The sequence below is a fragment of the Gavialis gangeticus genome, unplaced genomic scaffold (genome assembly GCF_001723915.1).
Source record: "Gavialis gangeticus isolate Ggan-Ray unplaced genomic scaffold, GavGan_comp1, whole genome shotgun sequence".
NCBI classification, from domain to species: Eukaryota; Metazoa; Chordata; order Crocodylia; family Gavialidae; genus Gavialis; species Gavialis gangeticus.
Window position 1 is genome coordinate 10,793,201 of NW_017729004.1, and position 26,923 is coordinate 10,820,123.

Genomic DNA, 26,923 nt, shown 5'->3' on the forward strand with positions numbered 1-26,923 from the left:
TGTCGTGCGCCTTGCCTTTCCCTAGCCTTCTCTTTACTCAGCCCCATTTTTTCAGGCCAGAAAGGCCAATACAAAACATTCACAGCTCAAGCATCAGGTTCACAAAAATCATCATGAGCTTGACCTTTAAATCATGACCATCTAAAGCGACACTAATACATTCTTGGGGCTCTCTTCATTACCCTGCCATTCAGTGATGCTTTAGGAAGCCTTCAAGTGTCACTTCCAAGCTTTTCCCTTCAACCCAGAACAACAAGAAACTGCCCTTCAACCAAAGAGGCTGGAGCTTTAAGAAAATGCTCCAATGATCACAAGAATTGGCCAGTGCTGCAGCACAGGCTTGCCACAGTTGAAGCAAGATCCTTCTCCTCTGTGCGTGCAACTCACACCTTCATAAGTGACTTCCCCTCTCAAGGGGTGCAATGCTGGAGTTTTGCAACACTGGAAGTTGAACCACTTTCCAATCTTTTACTGAGGTTCCCACCACTCTCAGAAAAGAAAGGTCTGTGAAAATCTCTGTCCCGAGAAAGACGAGAGAGAGACTCTGATGTAGCTAAGAAAGCAAAGCAAAACAGTGTAATTTGTTCAAGTCTTTCTATAAATCATTAAACTGATCTTAATATCCAAGGCAACCTGGCTTTGCTGTTTGTCCAGCACCCACCCCAATGATAACCAATAGTGATTTATGTTTACATAGCGTTCTCTAATTCTGTTTTATACGTATAACCAATCGTTACTTGTATTGCAGAAACAACGAAAGGCTTCAGTCGGGTTTAGGGCTCAAGTGAGGGTAGAAGCACACACTGTGAAAGACACCGGCAATCCCAAAGACTTTGGATTCCAAACTAGAAGGACAAAAAGAGGAATTGTGGTGCCATGTTACAGATGGAAACTGATGCCTCCCCTGGAGAGAGAGATTTCCCCAGCTCAGGCCACATAGGAAATGTGGAAAAGAATGGGATTTGAACTCAATCTTTTGCATTCTCCGCAAGCCTTCCTGAGAGTGCAATGGAAGGCAGATGCCTGAACACCTTTAAAATCTACCCCCGTGCTGCTCAGTTGAGAGGCTTGAGAAGTGCTCCCCTCATTAATAAATCTACTCTGAAAAGTAGAACAGCGGCCAACAAGGCCCAGAACCTGTTACACCTACTAAAGCAGGATCGCGAAAGGCAGTCCAGCCATGGGGCCGCCTCAGGCCCACTGCATGCCCAAGGGTGGCAGGACGCTCCATGGGCGGGCGGTACGGAGCAGGTGTGGGGCAAGCTGGGGTCATGGCCATGTGCATGTGTCCCAGCTGGTCGACTTCTGCTGGGGTGAGTCCAGAGCAGGCGTGGGGCACGCCGGGGCTGTGCACTGTTGGCGGTGGCGGGGAGGTGTTGCAGGGCACATGGGCTCCAGGCCATTGTAGGGGGGGAGGTACTGACCAGCTCAGGGGGGTGTGTGGAGGGCTCCCGTGCACACCCCACCATACCCACAAACTCTCCCCCACAAACCCCACAGCTACACCCTCCCCCACACACAATCACACACCTCACAAACACCGCACTCACCCAGACCCTGACCCACACCCCCCACACACACACCCACACAGCTCGGGGGAGTCCTACTCACTGCTAGACACACACACCTCACCACATAAATGTACCCACAAACCCCTTCCCCCTCCACACATTGCACAGCCCCCCCAGAAGCCCCATACCCATCACACACACACACACACACATCTCCACAAACACCCCCAAAAACCCCCATACGTACCCACCCACATCCACACATACCCCCACACCCCACACACACCTCCATAGACCCCCACAAACCCCATACCCACCCCTCCATACCCGCCACGTGCTTCTGCACCGCCCTCAATATACAGAAGTAAGACCTCATTTTGAGCTATTATGCAATCATCTCTATACACACCACATAAACACACACAAATCAGGACAAAATATTTTTTTAAAATAAAATTTAAATATGTTATTGTGGATGTTTGATTCTTTAGTATATAATTTGCTTTTTTTCTGGTTCCAAGCTGGCAAACCCCCTTCCCAAAAGGAATACTTCCACGGGGCAAGGGGAGGAACTTCTGGTGGCAAAGGTGATGCTTAGGGGGTGCGACTTCCAGTCCCAAGATGGTGACCAGGGGGCAGAGCACCTGTCAAGGGATGGGATAGCCCTTGCAGCCCTCGACAGCTTGCCAAAACTGAATAAGCAGCTTTCCACCCAAAATAATTGCCTGCCCCTGTATTAGAGGCACCCTGAAAAACAGATCATGGATGAATGGGGATCCCTGCAGAAGGAGGAACGGGTCTGCTTGCAGGTTTTTGTAACTTACTCTAAAGGGTCTGACTCTCCAAACCTGTAAAACCCACTGAGACACAGAGAAGTAAAGTGATTTGCTATGATCCTACAGCAAGTCAGAGATGTGGGGGAGAAATGCAGGCATCCCTAGGATCCAAATCTCCTGCTTGAAACACCAGGGAAAGTTCCCACCCTATGAATGATCTCTCAGTGCCGTGCGCTCTTCAGCTGTACTGATTTATTCTAATTCCCTCTCTGTGGCCCAAGGAACCTTTTCCGCTTACTGCCAGGAAATGTAAATGAGAATTTTATCCACACATAGCTGACCGCCATATTTGCATATAAAGCCGTCTGTCAAGATAGAGATCAGTTTCTATCCAGCTGCCTTTCTACCCAAGCTCAGCAAGATCTGTCTGGCATGCTATCAAGAATAGATAACAGACACTGTCTAATCACAGGGCTGCAGTGCCAGCTAAGACACTGCAGTGAGACAGTGTATATTTGACAATGAACACGACCCACTGGGCACAACTAGCATTAATGCCGCTCTGTTTGTTCAACAGGGCAATTCAGTTGCTTTCAGCAGCCCCAGAGGTAATGGACAGCTCAGGGCTGAAAGCTGAAATGACCCTGATCTTTGCAACCAGCTGCTTTCCACACATCGGCCTGTACTGCCAAAGCTTCCTGGTATAAAGTGCTTTTTTTCTGTGGGATCATCTTAGATTCAAGTGAGTTCTACAGGAATCTTGAGCATTACCATTATGTATAATTCAAGATTTCTTTTCTATGTATAATGCAAGATCATACTCAGTGCCATAGTTTCTGTTTAGCTTCCCACAGATTTACTTTTAAAGCCCCAAGAATTTACTAGAGTGTGGCTAACCTCTGCCCCGATACCCTGCTTCTGAATTTGGCCCTAGTACCCATGACATAGGAATGCTCCTACTGGGACAGACCAAAGGTCCATCTCGCCTGGTATCCTTAGGCCACCTCCCAGGGCCACAAATCTGCTTAACAGAGTGCCCTCCTGTAGAGAATGTATCAGCAGTTACACTGATAGGAATAAATTAAATGCTCTGTTAAGAAAATGTTAAAATTAAAATGTTTACATGGTATAGTAGAGTTGTGAAAGAAATAGGCCACTGCTCATGATAGCCACACAGGTTAGGGACAGAAATTAAATGTAAACCGGTATAAGTGATCGGAAACCAGTCTAAACCAGAAGTTCAGAACACACCAGTTTCAAAGTGATGGAACCTGGTTTAAGATAGACCCGGATGGATGCAGCATCAGATTTAACCAGTTTCAGCTAGACCGGTCTATCGAACTTCTGTGCCAGATCCCCTCCTGACTCAAGTTAAGTCACAGTCCCCCAGCATCCCAAGATGCTTTGCGGCTTCCCCACTAGCCCCCCCCTTGCAGAGTGAGCAGCAGTAGTGGATTAAGATTGGGGCCCTGGGCAAAAATAAAATTGGAGGCGCCCCACCAGGCAAGGGTGGGTTCCCTCTGCACCCGCCGGGGAGCTGTGGTTGGGCCTGCCTGGCCTCCTCAACATCCTGTCCCATCCTGAGCAGTACTGGTGCAGACAGTGGAGAGCGGGACCGGGGCTGCCCCGGGGGTCTCCTGGCACCAGACGGCCCCGGAAAGCCGCCATCACCCGCACAGAGCCCCAAGTCTGCCCTCTAGCCTCTGGCCTGGCCTAGCTGGAGGGCAGAGAAGCCAGGATGCCTGCCCGCCCCAGGGGACCCCTGATTAGCAAAGGCTCCTAGTCCTGGGTGTTAATCTGCCCCTGGTGAGCAGGCTAGCCTCAGTCTGTGCTCATCAGCCCCTGGGCTGTCACAGAGCCTAGACAGGAAAGCCTCTGCTCCCCAGCACTGTATCCTACCTATGCCTGCCAGCCTGGCCATGCAGCAAGGGGTGGGGGAGGGGGTGGGGGAATTTGCCCCTGCCCCCTTTGCCCCAGGGATTACCATGGGGGCTTTCTTCCCTTCCCTGCTGCCAGGCCAGTCAGTGGGAGAGGGAAGAAAACCCCGGCAGCAACCACCCCCCCGGTGACTCTGGCTGGGTCAGGGGGAGCTGGGATGTGGGTAGGGGCCTCCATTCCCCCCTCCCCTCCTGCTGCCATGGGCAGCTGGTGCGGGTGGGCTGGGGACAGATTCTGTGCTGGCTGCCCATCGCAGCGAGGGAGGCATGTGCCTAGCAGCCATCGGCCATGCTCGGCCACCTTCAGCAGTGTCCGGCAAGCTGGGAAGTGTGCAGGAGCACCTCCTGCCTGCTGGCGTGGGCCAGTGCAGGCATCCCTGTGGCTCCACCCGCCCCACCACCACCACCGATTGGAGAACGTATGTTCTGTTCCTTCCCGATTTCTTCTTCGCAGCTTAGAGAAACCTGCGAAACCTGGATCGATTCTGCCTCGGGCTTTGTGACTGTCTGTACTTAGCCACAAGGTACATAGTTGTGTGTTGTTAAAGCACCCTTAATCATTTAGTTATTCATGCACTCTATCAAGTAATTAAGAAATTTGCATGTGATGCTATGGTCATGAAACAGATAAGCTCCCATGCACAGGGAACCACATTAGCATGTAGTTTGTAAAGCATTCTTAAGCACTGACTTCAGCATGCGCCTGATCCCAGCCGGAGAGGCGTGTCTCCAACCGCAGCAAGTGGCAGATGCTTTAAAGGAAGAGTATCAGAAACAAGGCGTGTGCAGAGTGATCCATCCCCTCCTAGTTCCCCGCAATGAGTTACATCCCTGAATACTATGTTTAATAGCCCCTGCGGGACCTATCTTCCATGAATTTGTCTAATTCTTTTTGAATCTGGTTATTCTGTTGGCTTTCAACAGCCTTTTAGGGCAATGAGTTCCTCCAGTTAATACTGTTATGAAAAAAATGGCTTACTTTTGTTTTAAAGCTGCTGCCTGATAATTTCCTGACATGTGTGACCTACCTGACTCCACATAGAGCCCTATTCCCCACGCCATGACACCCGTCAGCACGCTGCCCGCAGAAAAACAGTCTGGGGCATGCGGTGATCTGGTTTAAAATGAAACAACTAACCAAACACCTGGCAGGTTTGTATATGAAAGAACTTGTTCTGGAGGTTGAGCAGCTTTGCTGAGAGCTATTCATATCCATCAGACTGACAGTTTTGACAGCTGTCGGGAGCCTGACATCACATTCCCACAAGCATGCATTTTTTCAGCAACACAAAAATGTCCCATGGTATGTCAGAAATTCCTAAGAAACTGTCCCTGCCAGTAAGTCATCCCGCAGACTGGCGGTAGCTGGTATGCAGGTTGCTGGGACTGACTGATGGCATTGCATTATTAGACTCACAGTTTTCATCCCTTGGCTTATGAAGAGCATAACTGGGATTGTGTGATATCTTTTCTCTTCTGCTGTCAGTACTTTTGGCTGGACTGATGCCCTGAAGACTCAAATCTTCCATCTCACCAAAAACATGATGCAGTGAAGTCAGTCACGCCCCCGCCATAGAAACGTTTTAAAGGAATTGCTGGATGTCTTCTGGTAACTCAACACTGATGGCAACAGTTTTCTGATAATATAGAAGGACTTTCTTTATCTGGCTGGAAGTTGAAATCAGCACATTTCTGACTGCATTCGAAATAAAATGCAGAAGTAAGTTGGCTGTGCCTGATATAGTAAGCGGGACTTGCAGAACTCCTTCCTGCTGAAGGAAAATGCTTTACATCCCTTGACAAATTAACCCTCACACCGCCTCAGTTGTTAAGCACCTTCTCATACTGCAGAAAAGATAGCCAGAGGCATAGAGAGGCCAGGGTTTTGTCAATACTAGGAAAGCTGTACTGCTTTAAGCAAATCTGCTTAAAATTGATCTAGACGTCGATATAAGCAAACGCCGTGTCAGTTTATCTTGCATCTGTCTGTCACTTTCTAAATCAGCTCCATTAAAGAAACGTGCTGGAGCTGAGCGGGGAGGAAATTGCTCCAAAAAAAAGAAATTCGAATTTGCAGCGAAGTTTTTCACCAGCAACACAAAAGTTTCAGCACTCAGACCATAGCTGAGGCACCCGCTCGCCTCTGAGAGCCGTCGCAGTGCACCACGGCGGCTCTGGGGAGGCGCAGCGCTGCGGAGGCGTCCATCCCGCAGTGGGAGATGGTGGCATGAGTTCCCCATGCCGGGGCATTTCTGAACCTGGCAACACTTTGCCATTTCCAGGGTGTTCGGCTTTTTGATGGAAAGCCCTATAATGGGATCAGCGGAGTACTTTCATCCAGTCTCACAGGATGCTTTGCTCGCGCAGGCCGAGCCTCACCGAATTAAGCTAACCTACTTCAAGCAGGGGGCTCAGACTGGGTGAAGTGGGCCCACACTGGGGATTCCCGCTGGTTTAACACAATTTGTTTAAAAACCTGTTTTAATGAAACTAGTGCACCGTTTTAGTATACACAGGCCTAGGCGATTTGGCCATGGTGAAACAACAAGAGCCAGCCATAAACTCGGAGCCCTGTCTTCACCTCTCCTTCTCCATTCATCTGGAGAGTGTTTTGAAGATAAGGGTAAAAAGGTACACCAAAAAGTGGAAGATAAAAAGGTGTTTGGCTATTTGCTGAGACACTTCCGCCCCTTCAACATGTGGAAGAGCCGGCACTGGAACAGAGCCTCTGCCGTATAAACCTTGGAGCTGCTATCTAAGGTTCAGCATAACCTCTCTCTGATTTCCCTGTCTAGGAAGGCAAAGCCCAGAGACCATTCAATGAGTTATTTTTCTATTCCTTCCCATGCACAGGAGCCAGTGGGATACAATCAGCAGCCGACACAATAGAGGAGCTGCCTGGCTGCTGAGCGGAGGGCTGCATAATGCAGAGTGCCAGGCCTGCGGACCAGACCTCTGCAGTTAATGCAGCTCACAGGCAGCTCCTGGCTGACCTGGCACCTTCCCAAGCGGACGAACAAAAAACCCCTGTGCTGTGTGTGGTGTGTGGGAGCCAGCTGGAGTTGTGTGGGGGCCTCGATAAACCAGCTTGACCCTTTTTATGCCCCACTTCAAATGGAGCCAGACCTCGGCTGTGATAGGAAGGACGTGCATTTCCTCTTTTCCAATCCCCTGGGTACAGACCCAGGGTCAATCCAGAGACCAGCCCCTTGATTTGAAGCCTGTATTCGAAGAGAGGAAAGACACATTCTTCCGATCGCCACCGAGTTCAGCGCCTGTCCTCCCAGCTTCTCCCCTAAGGCGACAGGACCGTGGCTCCGCATCCTCTGAATGGGCCAGCAGGGCAACCTGCTGCTGGGAGCAGTGGACCTCTCTAAGGAAGGAGAGGCTGAGGCCCACCCCCTCTCTCCTTCTGCATCGTGGCTTCAGACCACTCCATGCACTGGGCAGTTTTTCACAGCCAGCTTGCTTGCCCCGAGACAGCGCAGCCACGGCTCTGCTGAGGCCAGGAAGCAAACGTGGCTAGTGTCAGGACATGCGGCTAGTGTCGGGACCGCCACACAGACCCAGTCTTTTCTCCACTCTCTGTGCCCCAGACTTAATTCTCTCCTTCTCTCTCTCATGAGAGGCCTCGCTGGGCTATGCAACTACTTGGCTGCAGAGGCAATATTCTTGCTCGTTGTTCACTTGAAGTGAATCACTCCCTTCAGCCTCGGACAATTCTGTTTGCTGCCGCAGAAATGAATCCAAGTGCAACGTGCAAAGTAATCGGTCCGATCGGAAAGCAAATAAAGGTGGATCAGAGTGCCTGGCAATGAACACGGGGATGGGACCTGCATTTTCAAAGCACCTGGAGCTGAGGCAAGATTTTCAAAAGCGATCCACTTTAGGCAGCTCTGTCTGGGACCAGGTTTCACACTGACACCTGGTCACAAAGGTCACACACATTGAAAATCTTTTGAAAACCCAGCCCTGCAAGGATCGCTGAAACAGGGCAGAATAACAAGCCCCCACCCCATGCCATCCTGTATTAGCTGCTACACACAGCAATGACGCCAGAGGAGTTCTGTAGTTTATGAAATAAGGACTTTTGACTCCCAAGCCGGTATTTTCCCTGCCCTCTTAATTCCTATTTTAAATGTATAAGTTGGGTTACAGTTGTATAAGTTGTATAAATGTATAAGTTGGGTTAAGTATAAAAAAAAGCTACAAGGCCTTTGATCAACAGCAAATATTAGGTTTGAAATCCAGTATCAATCTCAAATTATCAGAGAGGCAGAGCAACTAGCCCACTGGTGAGCAGGTCCTCCTCTCTGATGAGGCATTGGGAAGTACTGGTCTAGTTCCCAAAATGACCTGGGATTCCCAGTGAGACTCTGGGAAAGTCTCTCTGTGCCTCTGTTTTCACTTTGTAAAAAAGGGTAAATATTAAAATTTCCCTCGCTGGTCTTGTCCATTTTCCTTACCCAGAGCAAAGGCTGTCTCTTAGTCAGGGCTTATCGATACAAGGAAATCACTACAGAGGGAGTGACTAGCTACTCTGCACGCAGTGCCTGTGTGGATCCTCTCCAGATACAGCGCAAGGTAAGTTACTCTGCTTTCAAAGTGCTCACACTTACTGCCTGCTGAGCCAGTGAACCACACCGAGGAGGCATTATCTTAATATATAACAACAGTGGTGAAAGTACAGTTAATCCAGATCAGTGGGTCTCAGCCTTTTAAGACACAGGGCTCCCTTCCATAACTTCTGGGAATTGAGAGGCACCCTATTTAAAAAATTAATCTGTTTATGATAGTGCTTGGCTCCTTGCAGAGGGGCCGAGCAGTGGTGGTGGGTGGAGGGGAATGAGCGGCTGGGCACACGAGCCTGTGCATATCGCTTCTCGCCGTGCATCACCCTTAAAGGATCTCATGGCACCCAAATTGAAAATCACTGATCGAGATAAGATAGCAGTGTGTTAGAATCGCTTTTCTCCAGCTAAGATCCAATGGAGGTCGCAAGCATTTGCCAGCTCTGTGTTGGTTTCTAATAACCATACAGCACAGGGGCCCTGGGGGTATCAGAAGAAAGTTTTGGCTAGGTACCTCTGAGAACAGCTGGGTTAGAGCATTAAAGAAGCTCAGTACAAATAACTGCACTGACCCAGCCACGCACCGTTCTCCAACACGCTTAAAAGCCCAGGATCCCAATTGAGTCTGGAAGGGGAGTTATCTTTGTTGCCTTGCTTTTCTGGTAGGAAGGCAATGCATTTCAAAACTCACACCTTTGTTTGTTTTGCAACTCAAAGTTATCCAGGCAAAGGCTTTCTGGGGTTACCTCCATTCTGGACAATAAACTTTATGAATGGGAGTTAACTGGGGAGCGTGCATTAGCTAGGGCTGTTGCTGGTGAATCAGTCACAAATACCTAATGACTGTCAGTCCCTAACCTGAGGAGTTTCCAATATAAACAGGCTGGTTAGAAGGACAGAAAGGGAACACTATGAACTGAAGCAGCACAAAGAGATAGGATAACATGCCCAAGACCACACGTGCAGGCAGTGGCAGAGGCAAGAAGTCTTCATCTCAGACCTTCAACACAAAATCACCATCCTCTAAGGAGCAAGGCTTCAGTGTGGCAATCTCTTACCCATGAGAGTAATCCTAGGTGCTTTTATAGGAGTGAGAGCCACTGACTTGAGTAATAATGCAAAGGGGCAGGTCTTTCATTTGCTTCAATTGTAAGAGGAAAATGTTATACAAATACCATGGGCCATAGGAACTTGCCTTCCGATACCCTACAGAACTGCCCCTGGGATTACTCTCTTCACCTCCAGTCTTTATAACATAAACCTAAGCAGAAAAAACTTACCAGAGAAAGGCAAGGCTGGCTAAGAGAACAAAGAGAAACACAAATATCCACTTAACCTGCCCCCCAACCCTGATGCATGCGTGCATGCACAGACACACACACACAACTATCGCAGCGATTGTCCTCCTTTTCCCTCTTCCCTCAGCAAGGGTTTGTCACCAGATCTTGGGTGGGCTTTGTGCTGAAGGGCTGTGACTAGGTAAAGGGTATCCAGGTGGAGCCGTATTGGTCTAGAGGAAAAGGCAATCAGGACTTGTAGTAGAGATACCTTTTATTAGACCAACAGGATTTTTGCAAATCAAAAAATTAAAGAACTCTTTTTGCAAAAATCTTGTTGGTTTAATAAAAGATATCATCTCTACTACGAGACTTGCGTGACTAGGTAAAGGCCTGAATAGTCTACAATCCAATAGCTTCAGGCACTGCCCGCTTTTCCCACTACTGTCTTGGTAGCCAGGACTTCTCTTTGCTCCCCATGGCAGAAGTTGTGGGGGCTGCTTTGGAAGCCATATCCCCTCGCACCTAGGAAGGGACCTGGCAAATGGCAGGATGGCGTACAGCCATGCCACACTTTGATCTAGTCTCTTCCTTTTAGGATCCGCGCTGGGGAGAGTAATTTATTAGCAGTGACTGATCACTTAGCCTGCAGGTTCTTTGGGGCAGGGAAATGGGTTTTGCTGCAGCTGCACAGCGCTGGGTGCTGGTCCTGTGCGCACTACTGCAGTGTAATAATAACGGGAGCTGGGCTTTCTTTGCATTCATTTGATGAGAATTGTCATCTCCGGACTTTTTACCTCTGGTGACAATGGGCAGGTTTCAAGTTTCTAAATAAATGATAAGATCAAACCTTGCTTGTTTGAAGCCAGAGGAAGAAACAATGCCCCCCTCCCTTGCTCCCTCCCCTCTCCCCCGACCCCTGCCTGCCTTGCCTAGGTTTTTTCCCCTTTGATCTCCACATTTCATTGAAGCCAAGCCAGGGTCTTGCTCTGCTTTCCCATGGGAACAGGTCAGTGCTCCAAGCTGCAACAAAAGGACCATGCTCTGCTGGATTTTCCCCTGGGTGTCTGTATCCTTATATAAACCCAGAGGAGTCTAAGCCTCTCCTCACCAGCCCAGGCTTTTGATTGCTCAGTGTTGCTGGGAGGGCTGCATGCGGATGTCATACTGGGACAGGGTTAGGGTCACAACACCCTGTCCTTGGATTACAAGAAAAGAAGGTTTGAGGGATTCATTCCCCCTGCCTCGGCCCCAATCACCAATATCCCCAGCCCCTCACCTCTCCAGACACCATGCTACTGGACAAATGGGCACTTACAGAGCTGTGACTCTGGAGACCTCAGCATCTTTCTGGATTCCTGCCAGATGGTTTTGCAGTCTTCCTGGAGCTTGTAAAACCTTTCCCTTCTCCAAGAGCCTGACTTCACTTTCAGCAGCTGGCTGCCCTTCAGGAGGAACTTCAGGTCGTTGTCATCTTGCAGGCCTGTGCAGAAAGGTACAGCAGTGTTAATGGGCCAATGAATGTATGTGTACACCGTATTTTTTATCAAGCACGCACAGAAATGGAGCTGGCTCCGGGGTGGAAAGCAGAGGGCGACTAGCACAAATTAGAGAAAAGGGGAAAACTAGATAACAACACTGAGGCATACTCCCGTCCCTTACCAAAAAATAAAAAAAAATTCCCCCAAAACAAACCTATGGGACATGATTCTTTGTATTTTAATTCCTTAAACTGCAGATTCTCATGCAGTTAGCGCATACTTAGCAGAAGCCATGGCACCAGTCAGACTGGATTATCTTCTTCATAAGATCTGTGCTAATGCTGTTCAGTTATTTTTAAAAATCCAGTGATTAGGATCTAATCCAAGGAAATAAGAGCCATCAGCAGTGCAGAAGAGGAAAGGGGATGCTGCAGTTCAGGCACTGAAATAGGACCCTGGAGATGTCAGGCCCACCTCTGCTATATATTTTCTGTGTGACTTTGGGCAAATCAGCTCATGTTTCTGGGCCTGAGCTCCCTATCTGTAGAATGGGGATAACAGCATCATCCTCCCCTACTCGGGGATTGTGAGGATGAAAACAATAAAGATAATGCCACATGCAGATGTGGTGGTAATAGAAGAGCCATATAAGCATCTAGAATAGATTCTCTCTTTCTTTGTTGCGTATTCAACACAATGGGACCTCATGCTGTGGAGTGGTGACCGAAAGGAAGAGCTGAGCTACGGAGTTACTATTGCCAGCCCCAAAGGGTCAACGTCCATGAGCTGGATGCCCAAATGTTACTAGTAATTTGAACCAGTGGCTCCAGAGGTGACAGGCGTTCTCAGCCTAGGCCCCAATGTTTATAAGCATTTAGGTACCAAAAGAGGCAAAGTTCAAAATTGAGAGTTGAGCCCTCAGCAGTTTTGAAAGGCCCACTAGACAGCTATCTGCACCTTTGGGCACATGACAAATCTGTCACCTGACGTTTAGATCAATACAAGTTAATCCTTTAGGGAAAACTATGATGGAAGATAAGGAACAAAGTTGGTGGGTGTAGGGCGGGAAGGGGACAGGAACAGGAGGCAATGACAACATCCCGGGTTTCGAGCCATTGCACATATCAGTGTAAAGACACCAGGCACGTTCACAGCTGGACACCACTTAATTCCCTGGCACGACCTAAGTGGGTCTGTATTGAGTGGAATTTTTGCTAACATTGTCTTGATTAAGCAGCAGTCGTTACCATTTGCAGGTCTCTGGGACACTTCCTAATAGTAAGTACAATGCAGTGCAATGAAAGGGGGAGTGGAAAAGAATACCTCGTGGCCATTCCAGGGAGATGATTCAAACCAGGTACAAGGAATTCGAGGTGTCTGCACTTTGTAATAGCAATTGCATGGCTGTGCAGAATTCCTCAGCACCACTGACTTCATGCTTTAGAGGTACAGCGCTCGTCTGGGAAGAGTCTTGTAACAAGCCATGCCGATGCCATTTCAGGCCTGTGAACAATCACAGCTAAGTAAACTATTTGCCTGCAGCCCAAGCACTGAAAACCTGCTGTGGCACATCAGCAGCACCCGACAAGTCACACAGGAAACCAAACTAGGCCTCACCGGGACTGAAGACTAACAACATCCTCTTTTGAGTTGGAAAGTGTCTTTAAGCCGCAGCTTGTGCAGGAAGGGGTGAAGGAAGGAAAAGCTGATCAACAGAGTCATCGAATCATACGAAATGGGGGTTGAAGGGACCTCAGGAGGTCCCATCTAGTCCAACCCCCTGCTCCAAGCAGGACCAGCCCCCAACTACATCATCCCAGCCAAGGCTTTGTCTAGCCGGGTCTTAAAAACCTCCAAGGATGGAGATTGCACCATAACATGCTCCAGTCAGTGTTGCCAACCCCAAACGTTCGAGCTTCAAAAGCCAGGCTCCCAAACTGGAGGGCAGGTGTGTTAGAGCAGGGCCAGGGGACAGACCTGCAATGCAGCATGGTTGCAAGGTTTGGCAGAGGCAGCTGAACTGCACTGTGGTTGATCAGGCTAAAGGTAACATTGTGAGCTGCCAAGCACAGTCTGAAGTCTCCATAATGAACAGGGATATGAAATGGCTATAGCATCGTCCCAGTGAGTATCCTGCAGCCCTTTATATGCGTTTGTCATTCACCCTTGCAGCGCTCTGTGAAATGGGAGAGCCCCATTGGTCTCACTTCTCACACAGGGACACTGAGACGGTGAACATACAACTCCCTCAAGGAGGTTACAGGGACGGGGGGATGCAAGCTTGATGCACCCACCTTCCCTAGCCTTGATCCCAATACACCATTGCTCGGGGATCTCCTGCAGAGCATGTACAGGGACAGGCTCCTCGCTCAGCCAACAACTGCTTGCTCAGCTGTCTCCTGGACTTTCTTATCAACACACACAACTCAGCACAGGCTTTCTTTCGAAGAAGCCAAGAAGTTGGCCTGGGCCATGAGGCTGACTAAGGAGTCAAAGTCGAGGGCTCACGCAGGAAGGGATGGGAAGGAAGGAGATGGACGCTCTTACAAGGTTATCAAGGTCTCTCTCTCTTTCCTTAGGGATAACTCAGCTATATTCATAGTCGCATATATCTCTGGGCTTTAAAAGGATCTACGTCCCTTTGGCAAACAAGACTCATAGTAGAGATGATATCTTTTATTAGATGGCATCTAAGTCCCTTTGGATACTTATGACTGGCTCACTCTTCTCTGGTAAAAGGCTGCTATTGCCCATCTTGTGTTTAATAGTGATTAGCACATTTGCTCGGGGTGTAACCATCCTCTTCAGCCTACGGAGACTCAAATCCACATTACCTTCCTCCCAGAACAGTGCCTTCACCACCAGTACAGAGGTTAGGCTGAGTTGCAGCCAGAGAAGAGGAGAGAGAAAAGAGAAGCAAGCAAGGGGGAGGCTGCCTAAATCCTAGTGGTGCAGGCGCTCCTTTGGGAAGAGGGAGGCATGGGTCCCAGTGCCTGCTGTCCACATAACTTATGACTCTGATGCAAAATGCATAAGCAGCCCTGGAAGCCAGGATCAGTACCCAGGGCTCTCTCTTCTCTGGGAAATGCCCCATCACAAGGTGACAGTCATGCTCCTCTCTGATTACTCTCCGCCCCATGAAGCTTGTAGTGCTTTCTGCACAGCGGCACAGCTCTGAAAGGAAGAATAGGTAGTCGCTCCATGGGAGGGTCTAGGATTTTTAAAAGAGGGGTGCAGAGCAGTGCATCATCAAATATAACACAGCACACATTTTCCCCCAGGTAAACTAGAAGCTTTACTAAATAAGCTAGGGCTCCAGGGCTGTATTATTCAGCAAAAACAAATAAAACTTTACTGGGCTGTGCATTCACTTGTTATCTCATAGTATGTATACAAAACAATCAACAGATGTTGTTTCATTAGTCCTGTTTTCATTAGAAATCAATGTACATCGCCTTCAGATTCATAAAACAAAATCCAGCCTTCTTGAGCATCTTGCCAGTGCGTTCAGTGCTTCACTGAAAGTGGTTTCCACACCCGACTTAATGCTCACCTGTGTTATTTCCACACCCGACTTAATGCTCACCTGTGTTATTTCCGCACCTGAGTTAATGTTTCTAGCTAAAGTTAAAATCAGTCTGCAGGGCTGTGGAACAGGAGATGCATTACCAAGAGCAGCTAAGAGACAGAAGAACAAAGGATAACTTGGTTCATGGAGCCATTAAAGACCATTAGAAAGGAGAGAAGATCATTAACCCCCATGAATCAGGTAGATTATAATGAGCCGTGAAGTCGACTGACTCCCTCGCTGCTGCCTGAATGGAAATGCTGCCGCCGTTGCCAGTCAGTTGGTTTTAAACTTTGGGTGTAGCAGGAATCAAACCCGCCGAGGAGGTAAGTAACTGCTGGTAGATATTCAGGTATTTACAGGATCTCAGGTACCTAAGCAATTAGAGAGAACTTTTGTGGCTCACACACAAGGTACCTACATCCCTTTTTGGATATTCATAGATTCATAGATTAAGGGTCGGAAGGGACCTAGTAGATCTTCTAGCCCGACCCCCCGCCAGGGCGGGAGAACAACAAAAAAACCCCAAAAAGAGAAACGGGACTCAAATGAGTCCAGCCAGGTAGGCATCCAGCCTCTTCTTAAAGACCCCCAGGGTAGGGGCCAGCACCACTTCCCTTGGAAGTTGGTTCCAGCTCCTAGCCGCCCTAACTGTGAAGTAGTTTTTGCGGATGTCCAATCTATACCTCCTCTCCATCAACTTGTGCCCATTGCTCCTTGTTATGCCAGCGGGCGCTAGGGGAAACAGCGTCTCCCCCAAACCCTTCTGGTCCCCCCTAGTGAGTCTATAGACGGTCACCAGGTCCCCCCTCAGCCTTCTCTTGTGGAGGCTGAATAGGTTCAGGTCCCGCAGTCTCTCACTGTAGGGTCTGCCCTGTTGTCCCCGGATCATGCGGGTGGCCCTCCTCTGGACCCTCTCCATGTTGTCCACATCCCTCTTGAAATGGGGCGCACAGAACTGGACACAATACTCCAGCTGTGGCCTGACCAGCGTCGCGTAGAGGGGGAGGATCACCCTTACCTTTTTTCTCTCCCTCCAAAATGGGGCTAAGAACACGTCCCTCTGGCATGCATGCTCCTCTGGCAATAAGGCCCAGGTAAGTACCACCAATAACTAGGGATGCTTTGGGACCATGTCCTGGGGTGTTTATGGGAACTGCTTTCCAAATAACTCCTTTCCTAGTAGACTCCTAACCTCATGCTTTATTTTCCCACCAATCCCTACTGTTTCCTTTTCTTTTCCTTTTTTTTTGTCTGATACCCTTTTGAGCAACAGGATTTGCTCTGCACAGTTACTTTCTGTGCAACAGGAAGCCAGTTGTGGAAAAACATCCTATACCTGTAGAATATTTTTGCTAGAGGAAACAAGTTATATAACAGATCTGCTTATAACCCATGTCATGTAAAGATCTGCAAATACCACGGAGTAACGTAAAGACACTTCTTGCCAGTCATATGATGATACCAGGCTTCAAGCAATGCAAGCGCACTGAGGCAAATTTCCACATACAATCCTAACCCTCTGCAAATTAGTTTGGAAAACACAATGAGCAGCCCTAGCAAACACAAAATACATTTTAAAGCAAAGATGATACTACGTTAGTTTATTTTGTAATATGTTCCTAAAATATGCTTTCAAAGTACAGTTAACACCCCCCTCACCCCCATCTCCAAAACACACACGAACCGTGTATTTTAAGGAGCTATTTCATGTTCTTGGTTTTGAATGATGGCTGTCTTGTTCAGTGGTAGCACAAAAAGCATTACAGAGTTGATGAACTATCAAAAGCAAATAATGGCCCTGACCTGGAAAGATTAGAGACAGTACAAACACCAGCCCTGCTACCCCAGTGCAATCGCAGTGCCAGGCTAGCAGCACGTATCTCAGGAGCAGCACTGAAATATCACCTTGTTTGCAACCCAGAACATAAATTAATTCACGGTGACACCAGACATGTCTCTATTGTCTACAGACATGCTGACAATCAACCAAAACCAAATCAACCAAACCACTGAGCATCAACCAAAAAAACCTTGTCTAAGCATCAACTTTACACTGTCCACATACAAACCTCTCTCCCTCCCCCCTCATGCTTAGGATCTGGCCTGGGTTCAGCTGAAAAAGGCAAACATCGCTTTTGGGTAAAACATGAAGCCACCCTGTAGAAAAATGAAATTCCTCACACCTCGACCTGTCCTCTTCTGCCTGCTACTAAATAAGTAAAAAACCCTGATGTGGACAAATGTATCTTTGATGTAAACCCACTGGGCAGCAACGAGGGATCAGTGAATAGCCAGATACAGAGATTAGGAAACTCTCTCTGGATTTCCTGTCTTGTTTAATCAGCTGAATTCAGACCCTTTAATGTTACTTTAACAATCATAATGTGAATAATCCACAGTGCTGAAACCAGGCGGGAAGGCATGCTGTTCCCATAGAAAGCTCAGTAATATTTCTATGTGAGGGCGACGACTGATTTGGAAACAAACCCTCTTCTCCAAAAGACCCAGGCCTGAAAGTAGACGTCTATCACATCTGGAGCGTGGTGACAAAAAACAAAACCTCAGAGGTTTAAATACGGCTCTGGGGCTTGTTCAAAGCGGGTAGAGACAAACGTCTCTGCCACTCCTGCAAATGAGGGGACCCACAACACGCGGGCTGCCAGAACCCAGCGGTGCCAGGGACCTGGCTCTGCCCCATCCCTTACCCAGCCTGATGCCATTCAGCGTTGCCACTCGATTGCTCTGCTCCTGTAAGAAGTTTTCTTGGGATTTGCTGTACTTGGGCTGTCTCCGGATGCAGTTCATGGTCCAGCCTGCGTTACAGAGTGAGCCACCGGCTGAAAGGAGCCTTCTGGCGTCCCCTGCTCATCCAAGGTCTCCCGATGGACTTGTTGTTAAACAATGTCCCAAGGACTGGACGTGACAGCGACGGGAGAGGGAGGAGGCGGAGGGAGGGCATGGAAGGGGCTGGCCATGGGCGTGACACTGGGAAGTCTCTCCTCCCAGCTGCCTCAGCTGCAGCATTGCCTAGCTTAGACGACGCAGGGAAGCCTGCCAGCAGCTTCCAGGGTAGGGAAGGGCAAAGTTTCTCAGCAATTAAGTTTTTAATGGCTTCTGTGTCGCTTCTTGGGGAAAAAGGGTTCCCAGCCATCCCCCCTACCTCCTATCCAATGCTCAGGCTTGCCCGGTTTAGCCTTATCACAAATGCACTGGATGCAAAGTTCAGCACGTTACAACCACCCTTTTTGTGCAGCTCTGCTTGCTACCACCAGCTGCTAGCAGCTAGCAGCCCCTGTGGGTGAAGAGGAGCCAAGGCGCTGAGTGAACAAGCCCGCACACTGATGTGTGGATGGCGTTTATTATCGGGCGACAGCGCCCATGCTAGTGGGACTCTGACGATGGAGGTTCAGCTCCCACCTCTGCCCCAGGCCACTCAGTCCATCTGTTCCCTGTCTGGAAACTGGAAACAATAATATGTGTCTGCTCTCAGCCTTGGTCTCTCTTACCTGTTTCACCGGTGAGCCCTTTGGAAGAAGGCAGGATAGAAACGCACCTTATAGACTAATTCAGCAGTTCCCAAGCTGTGGTCCAGGTACCACCGGTGGTACTCAGACAACCTGTCAGTGGTGCCCATTAACAGATTTATTATAATTTCTTTAGATGACAAAAATTGACTGGTGGTACTTAAGGTTCAATTGAAAAATCTGCTGGTGGTAGTTGAGGTTGCATCGTTTTAAATTGGTGGTGCGCAATCGGTCAGAGTTTGGGAACCGCTGGACTAACTGCATCTCCAGCAGTGTACCGACGGGGGAGCCGTAGGGGGCCATGGCCCCCGGGTGCAGGGCTGGCCCTCTCCCCCCAGGTCTGCAACTGGGGGCTTGGGGGACCCTCCCCCACTCTGCAACTAGGGGAGGGGGTGCAAATGTAAGCATTGGCTGCTGAGCGCCAGAGACCCTTGGTACAGCCCTGTGAATCTCTATAAGGTGCAAGTCCACCCTGCCTTCTGCCTATCACAGCAAACTATTTTTCCCTTTGGCAGAAGGACTGTAGCTTTCTAAGGGCTTTTTAACCTAGCACAATGGGGTCTGGTTTTCTTCCCACACTACAGTATTGTAAGCAAGAAGACAAGCGGGCACGGAGCAGCATCTTGCTCTTGTCAGACTGTGGGATTTTGGGACTACCTTAGCGGTGAAGTCTCTGCCGCATTAGCCTCGTCCTCTTTTCCTGTGCTGTGGAAGTAACAACCAGAGCACTACCGTAACCAGGGTCTTCTCTCCCTGGTTTTGGTCTTTCCAGAATAAGCATAAGCCAGTTTTTGTGTTTACGAACCCCAAACTCCCAAGCTGCCGAGAAATGAGCTTCTCTAGCTTATGGGGAGGGAGACTGGGGGGAGAGGGGCAGCAGGCAGCAGGGGCTGCTTTGATTAGAAACATGTTAGACACTGGTTTAGAATATTCTGATGGTAAAAAAAAATGCCCATTGAAAATCATATATGAAAGGGATGTGTTACCCTTTACAGGACAAAACACTAAGAAGCCATGATTTAGCAGGGTCAGGATGCCTAGTTCTCAGTGCTCTCCAATCTGTCTGCACTCACTCAAATAAAAACCTGCTTATTAATGACAGTGTGGCAACCAAGATCAGGCCCCATGGTGCTTTGCTGCTGTCCAAAATGGAAAGAGGCAAGACTGAGGGAAAAGTAAAACAGCCGCACAGAAAATGCCACCTAGGGCCCCGCACAGATTGTCAGGGGCAAGACGAGTAGCTGTCCTACCGAACCCCACTGCCTCTCTGTGGGGTGCACTGAAATAGCGCAGACTGCACTTATCCCACCAGTTGTCACCGTTCAATTTGGAGAAGCTGGTGATGTGTGGGTTTTGCAGGCTTCTTTGCCAGGCTGCCCCCTGAAAAGCAAGTCAGGCATGGGAGATACTGTGAAGCAGGGGCAGGCAATTATTTCAGGCAGAGGGCCTCTTACTGAGTTCTGACAAGCCATCAAGGGCTGCATGACAGGCAGCCAGGGGCAGATAAATATTGATTTTCTAAATATTTTAGGGGCCACTGCAAGCCAGATAAAATGGCCTGGCAAGCCGCATTTTGCCCACCCCTGAGTGAAGTTTGCTGCAGAGAGATGCAGCAAGGCTCTGGCAAAAGCCTGTTATCCACAGCCAGCATGTACCCAATGGCCTTGGCCTGGCACAATATGTGAGAGGCTAGGCAGGGGGCCCGGTCACCGCTTCAGCATTTTTCTAAATTAAATGCAAAAGCCGCTACATTTTCAAACTCAATCTCCTCTCCACTTCTCAGCCCTCTCTACTGCCGCTGGGCTCTGCACAAAAGTCAGCACTTGCACTTTGGCATAAAGCATCTCGGTCCTTTGGTCAGCACAAGGGTGTGATCAGGATCATTTGGCACCGAGGACTGCTCTCATCCCTGTGGAGCTAGAGGATGAAGGAGGACCACTGACCAGTCTTGGACTGCAGTAAACAGGACCTGCTCATATTTACTTAGCCCATGTGATTGCAAACCACAGCTAAGTAAACAGAGTAGAAGGAAATTGCTTCCTCTCACTAGGAAGTCATTGACCATTACAGTCAGGGCATAGGTAGAGTTCAGGAGGAAATCTCCAACTTGTAAATAAAGCACTGGTCTTCTGATCCTTTGACAGACATGTAAGAGCCTGATCATGCAGTCTTTACTTAGGCAAGTCTCCCATTAGCAGTTATGTAATCTAGGGAGCAATCCTGCATTGGCCAGTAGATGGCCTGGATGATCTAATAAATCATGTGGTGATTACACAACATGGTTGATACTTGTAATTTAAACACATCAGTTGCATTAAACAGGAAAGGCTGTGCTCTTCTTGGCAAGGCTGGCAATTTGCAGCTGGTCTCACCCCCCTCAGGCCCCATTTTGAAGTATGTGGAACATATCTGCTTAACTTTGGGCATGTCTACACATGCACATTTACTGTGTAGTAACTGGCATTTTTGAGCAGTATGGACACGTGTCTTCATGTGCATGCCTGTGCTGCACAACAAATATGGCACCTTTGCTGACTTAAGCATAAATTTGATACTTGCATCATGCAGGTATCAAATTTATGCCTGATTAGTTACTGTGCAGTAATGCATGTGTAGATGACTAACTACACAGTAACATTGTGTGTGTAGACTGACTTGAAATTAACTTTAGTAGGAATAAGCTGGTGTCTACATGTATAGGTGTTAAAGCGCATTAACACTGTGTATGGACTGACTTGGGACTAACTTTAGTCCCAAGTCAGTCCACACAAAGCATTAATGCACTTTAATGCCTGAATGTGTAAACGCTGGCTTATTCCTGCTAACTGTGCAATAACTTACTGCACAGTAAATTTAAGCCAGCACAGATGCACGTGTAGACACGCCCTTTCTTACCTAACTCTTTTTAAACAGGGCAGGTAGCTGGACTGCTATCAACCTCTCATCCTATCGTAGATCTTCCAGACTGTTTCAGGTAAAGTGCTATCCCCTGTGTGCTGAAGTGTGCACAAACTTTCCAGAGCGGTATGGGACATTTAAAGCAAGCAGATCTCCAGAACAGCAGTGTTTAAAGCTATGCTTTGCTTGGGGGCTTTGGAAACAGGAAACTCTGTTTTGTTTTAAAACAAAGGTGAAGGTCATGGGCGAGAAAGCCCTGCTTTGGGAAACAACAGATCTGATTTCCTTATGGCAGGGGGAGGGGAAAAGAGTGCAGGGAGTGGGAGTCATAAAAACTGATGTCATATTTTATAATGGACGCATAAATCTTCTGGGGGTTAGGCAAGACATTACAAGTTGCATGCTATTATCTAATGACTCTGCATGTTACATGATACTGTGCCACGTTCCAGGGGTTCCACCGCTGGGCAGAAGGAAATGATTCCCTTACCCTTACTCACAGCGCGTAAGGCACCCGATCCAAATCCTGTAAACATTCAAACGTGCAACTTCACCCTTATGAGCAGTCTCATTGAAACTAGTGGGACTAGTCACATGAGTAAAGCTAGTCATGTATGCAAATGTTTCCAGCCCTGGCACCTTACAGAGCGACTCACTGATTTCAGTGAGGTTATTACAAAGGAAGGTAATAATTAGTTTGAAAAGCGTTGTAGAATCTGGTCTGTATGTTAACAAAATACTTAGCCACAGGGATCCTTTGGAACGACAAGGGGTATATAATAATAATTATCCTTAGCTGCTCACGTCTTCAAAGCATTTTTGAAATACGAAGTAGTTCACCTTCACTCTTTCACTCTTATGAAAAAGCTAGTCAGGAAGCACTACCATAATGTTACAGATGAGAAACCAGATAGCTTTTGAGCAATTTTTGTGGCAAAGACTGCCTTTGTGGACTTTCTATATTAGTACAGCACCTAGCACAGTGCTGCTTGGAGCTAGGCATTACTGTAATGCAAATAACAGTAGAGAAGTTAACTGATTTGTTCAGCCATACATCAATTCATACTCAGGACGCCTGTCTCCCAATCCCAGGCTCACATCACTAAAGCATGCTACCGCTCATTACCTAAGTGACACAAGCCACTGCACTGTGACTAGTAATGACTCCAGTGGTTATGTAAGATATGCCTGTCAGGAACTTCCTGTTGATTTTAATGAGAAATTTTCCCAAAAGTCACATATGCCTCAACTTCGGTCACAGAAAAAAATATCCACCTTGCTTAAATGACACTTTCCTTTTAAGAAACTCAGTAATTTTTCTTCTCCTCTCCTGCGCTCCTACACTCAATGCCAGACTTCTTTATGAAGTGGGAGTAGTGTCAGGCTCAGGTAGTATTCCCCAAACATTTCATTTCATTACAGCAGGCAAAAGTATAGAGTGCTATTAATCTCCAGAGTTATAGGCTCGGTGCACCTTCCCAGCACTGCGCTGTTGGGAAACGAACCTGACCCGCGCCAACATTAAATACTGACTGTTCTCTTAAGAAACATACTGTACAACAGTGAATAGAAACTGTTATGTTTCCCCTGGTACTTTCCTGACTCTCTAATGTTACCGGTGAAATACTCAAATGACAAGAAGGTGAACAGGCAAAGTTAAAGTGCTTCCCCCATCCCTCCTCTCCGTGGGGTCTGGACTTCAGAGTCAGAGGAACGTGCCTACTGCAGCGGGTGCCCGGGGACCTGGAGAAGACCACACACAAGGGCAAACAGAGGCGTGCGACTCAGAAAAAAATGTGGAGAAGATCCCAAGCTGCACAAATGATGATCCAGAACAGCATTTAAAATAGGCTCCAGGGTCCAGGTTTGATGGTATGATTATCAAAATAATATATACTGTACACCTGCTCCTTCACGGGACCTAAACCAGTATAAATCTAGGATCCAACCCAAGAAATGAAACAATAGAGGAATTAAATCCTCTCCCATCTCCTCCAAAATCCCATCAGGTGACAGGGGTGTAGGTTGTAGCCATGTTGGTCCAAGGACATAGCCAGACAACGTTCTTTGGGTGAATCTGATATCCTTTATTAGACCAACTTAAATAGCTGGAAAAAATCATGTCACCCATCAGGTGACATTCACTTCTCATCAGATCCTGACACTTTTACTTGCTTGGAATAGCACTTTCTCTCTGAATAGCCCTACCAATATGAGCTTCCACAGCGTAAGATACTTCTTCGGCCTCTTTGCCCTGCCAAAAAGTGTCATTTCACTGAGGATCATGCCCAGGGTGAGGGGGTTTATGAGAATCTGGCCCCGAATGCAGACGGTGGGATGTAATGGCTACAGAGAAGCATTTGTTAAAGGGAAGGAGAGCCGTGTGGAGGGGCTGCTCTCAGTTTTCACTGCCCTGCTTTTCCCTGGAGGGTGTTTCCTTTCACAGTTTATCTTGGTATGCATCAGGCAGGGGTGCCAAGATGCCTGGGCTACTCAAACCACTCTGGGGGAGATCAGTTTGCCACCTGGAGGGAAGGGGAAAATGTCTGCAATGCACGTGTTGTGGCAATGTGGATGTTACAGCCACTCGTGCTTGAAAGGCATGTCTGCACCAGGCCCTGGCCCTCCCAGGCAAGGAAGGACTGGAGCAAGCCCTGCCCACCAGCCCCTTTTCACACACTCCACATTCAATAATAGTGAGGAAGGCCCATGATGATGGTGAAAACAGTAACAGCTCAGCCAAGCCTACACATAAAATCTTCATGACCCATGCATCTTGCACAAAAATGCAAGGTGGCAGCTGGGACCATACAAAATCGAGCAACCCCAGGTGGCTTTATTCTCTGAGCTAGATTATGTTAAATTAAGGAAATTGTTAACAGAGACCTGGCACATTCATCACATGCATGTATCTAATAAAGCCAAACAAAGGCTGAGCTAGGGAAGGCAAGGAAACTACACATGCGTTTCAACTGTACTAGCAACTAAAGAAGACAAAAGACTAAATAAGCATCTCAAGAGAAACCTGTCAAAGGTACAGGAAAGATGTTTTGTGTATGACTTGCTCACATTTCTCAAAACAGGCATTCAACGTGTAAGGTGTTACAAATCTCTCAACCATCCAATGTATGTCTGGAGCTTTGTAAACAGAGCATCACTGGTACAAGCTATTGCAAATTTTCCCCATTGATAAACCAATACCCAAACAGGTCCGGTCACCAATGCCTCTAGGTACCTGTTTGACCACTCAAAGCCCATCACAGTTCATTGCTAAATTAATCAGTAGCTATGGAAAAACACAAGTCTTCATACCTGGACAAATCCAAAAACAGGGGCCGAGCCATTTAACGATTATAATACGATGGTCACCCTTTTCCTCCCTGTTTTGTTCGGCCTCTAATCGGCCAGCTATCAAGGAAAATGCTTTGAAGCTATACGATTAAACAGTATAAGAACTAAGCAAATTTGCCAGCAAGGTGTGTGCTCCAGGAGAAATAGAGATCACTGAGATCACAGAGAGAGAGGGGAGACAGGGGACTTTAATCCCCCTCCCTGCCCCTCCTTCGCCTCAGGCACTGCCTGGGCCGGCTCTGGCCACACTCCCTGCCACGCGAGCAACAAGGGGTGGAAAGCTGGGCAGACGCAGGCTGGAGTCCTATGTGGATGGGAGAGGGGAGGCACGGAGGTTTCATCCCCCTCCCTCCTCCTGAGCCTGCTGGCCCGTGCCCCCTCCACTCCAGCAGGGAAAAGTCTGGCAGGGGCTGCTCGGCCCCCACCAGGGAAACCAGGCAAGCTGTGCCAGCCAGGTTTCCCACCCCCACCCCCTTGTCAACCAGTCTCATTGCTCTGGCTAGAAGGCAGAGAAGTGGGACCAGCCCTGCTTTGCTGGAGCAGACAGCACAGCACAGCCCAGGGCTGCAGAGCATGCTGGGATGCTGGGGGACTATGATTTAACTGGAACCAAGAAGGGGTCTGGGACAGAAGTTTCAGAAACCGGTTTGACCCAAATCAGTTAAGTCTGATACTATATTCAACCAGGTTTATCTTAAACCAGTTTCGGCCATTTTGAAACTGGTTTGTGTGCATTGAGTTTCTGTTCTGTTACAGGGTTAAACCAGTTTCTGACCACTTAAACCAGTTTATGCGTAACTTCTGTCCCTACATTTCCTATTGCCTGTCCCCCACTCCCCCTCACTGCAGCCAGCTCTTTGAGCAGGGTGCACGTGGGGCAGCGCTGGCTGGCTTCCTGCAGCAGCACTCCTGGGCCAGCTGCCTGCCATCTGGGTGAGGACAGAGAAACCCTGGTGGGCTCCTTTGTAAGCTGATGTATCACCTCCCCCCATCCCTCTGCAGGAGTCCCAGCCACATCTCATGCTCCTCAATTTGCTCTTCCACATACACCCTTTTCTACTGCACCCTTCCCATCAATGCCCCCTCTCCCTGCCCATGTCATCCCATTCAGCCTGTCCCCTCTTAACCAAATCCCACCAACAAAGACACTGAACTAAGGCAGCGGCATGTCATGCACTGAGGATCACAGCTCCTTTTGCTATCTTGGACATACCTTTCCCTTGCTCTTTGTCTGCTCCCTCCACTTACAGCCGAAATCCCTTGGGGGACAGACTGTTCACGCTCTGTTCATACATCCCCTAATAAAATAGAGCGCAGATCTCAGTTTCTGGGCTCTCACATAATAAAAGCAAGAATAAAATGCCAGCGGCCTCCATCTACACGGCTCTGCCGCTCGAGCTGTCCCCTGAGGAGTTGCGCAGGGGGTGACTAAAGAAGGGGATGTGAAGGTAGGTGCTAAGGCTACTTCCCAGTTGTTTGCTTTTGCTTGCATGTGATATGGAACAAGTTCCACCTTGTGGTAAAGCTGGGAATGGGGACAGACTCATTGCAAAAGGCAGGGCAGAGTGCACCTTACAGACAAGCTCCTTCAGAGAGCTCTGAGCTTTCAAGTATGCCACAGCCTATTTCATCGGCTGCTATGAATTTCCCATTGCAGGTTTATTTAGGACAGGGGTGTCAAACTCACCTCTTCCTGAATGAGTGGCACAGTACTGGTCCACAAGCCCAATCAGGCCCACGCACTGACTCTCCCACCTCTCCCTGCCATATGTTAGATCCTGCACCCACTCAGGAGCTGTTCCAGCCAATCCTGGATGCATGCTGCATGCAGTGCCTGCCCCAGCTGGCTTGGGACATGCACTACATGTGGCACCCGCCAAGGTGCTACATTCAGCATGGGCCCCAGAGCAAGAACCACATGGGGTGCAGTCCCTGGCCCAGCAAGGACAAGCTCCATGTGTAGCTCAGATCCTGGGCCAGCCAAACTGGGCACTGCGTACAATGTGGTCCTGGACTGGCCAAAACG

The 26,923-nt window shown here is 48.5% G+C and overlaps 1 protein-coding gene across 2 annotated transcripts in view; it reads right to left on the reverse strand.

Annotated features, from left to right (window-relative positions):
* The window catches only part of PLCD1 (phospholipase C delta 1), a 104,811-nt gene that overhangs the window by 60,487 nt on the left and 17,401 nt on the right, over positions 1-26,923 (reverse strand). The window contains exons 1-2 of one of the 2 annotated variants that reach the window (XM_019508084.1): positions 17,830-18,053; positions 11,391-11,555 (exon numbers count right to left, since the gene is read on the reverse strand). In XM_019508084.1, the coding sequence (XP_019363629.1) occupies positions 11,391-11,555; positions 17,830-17,929 (265 nt within the window). In that variant the 5' untranslated portion in view covers positions 17,930-18,053. Of the gene's footprint in view, positions 1-11,390; positions 11,556-17,829; positions 18,054-26,923 lie in introns of those variants that run through there. The other variant, XM_019508085.1, reaches the window with a different exon arrangement.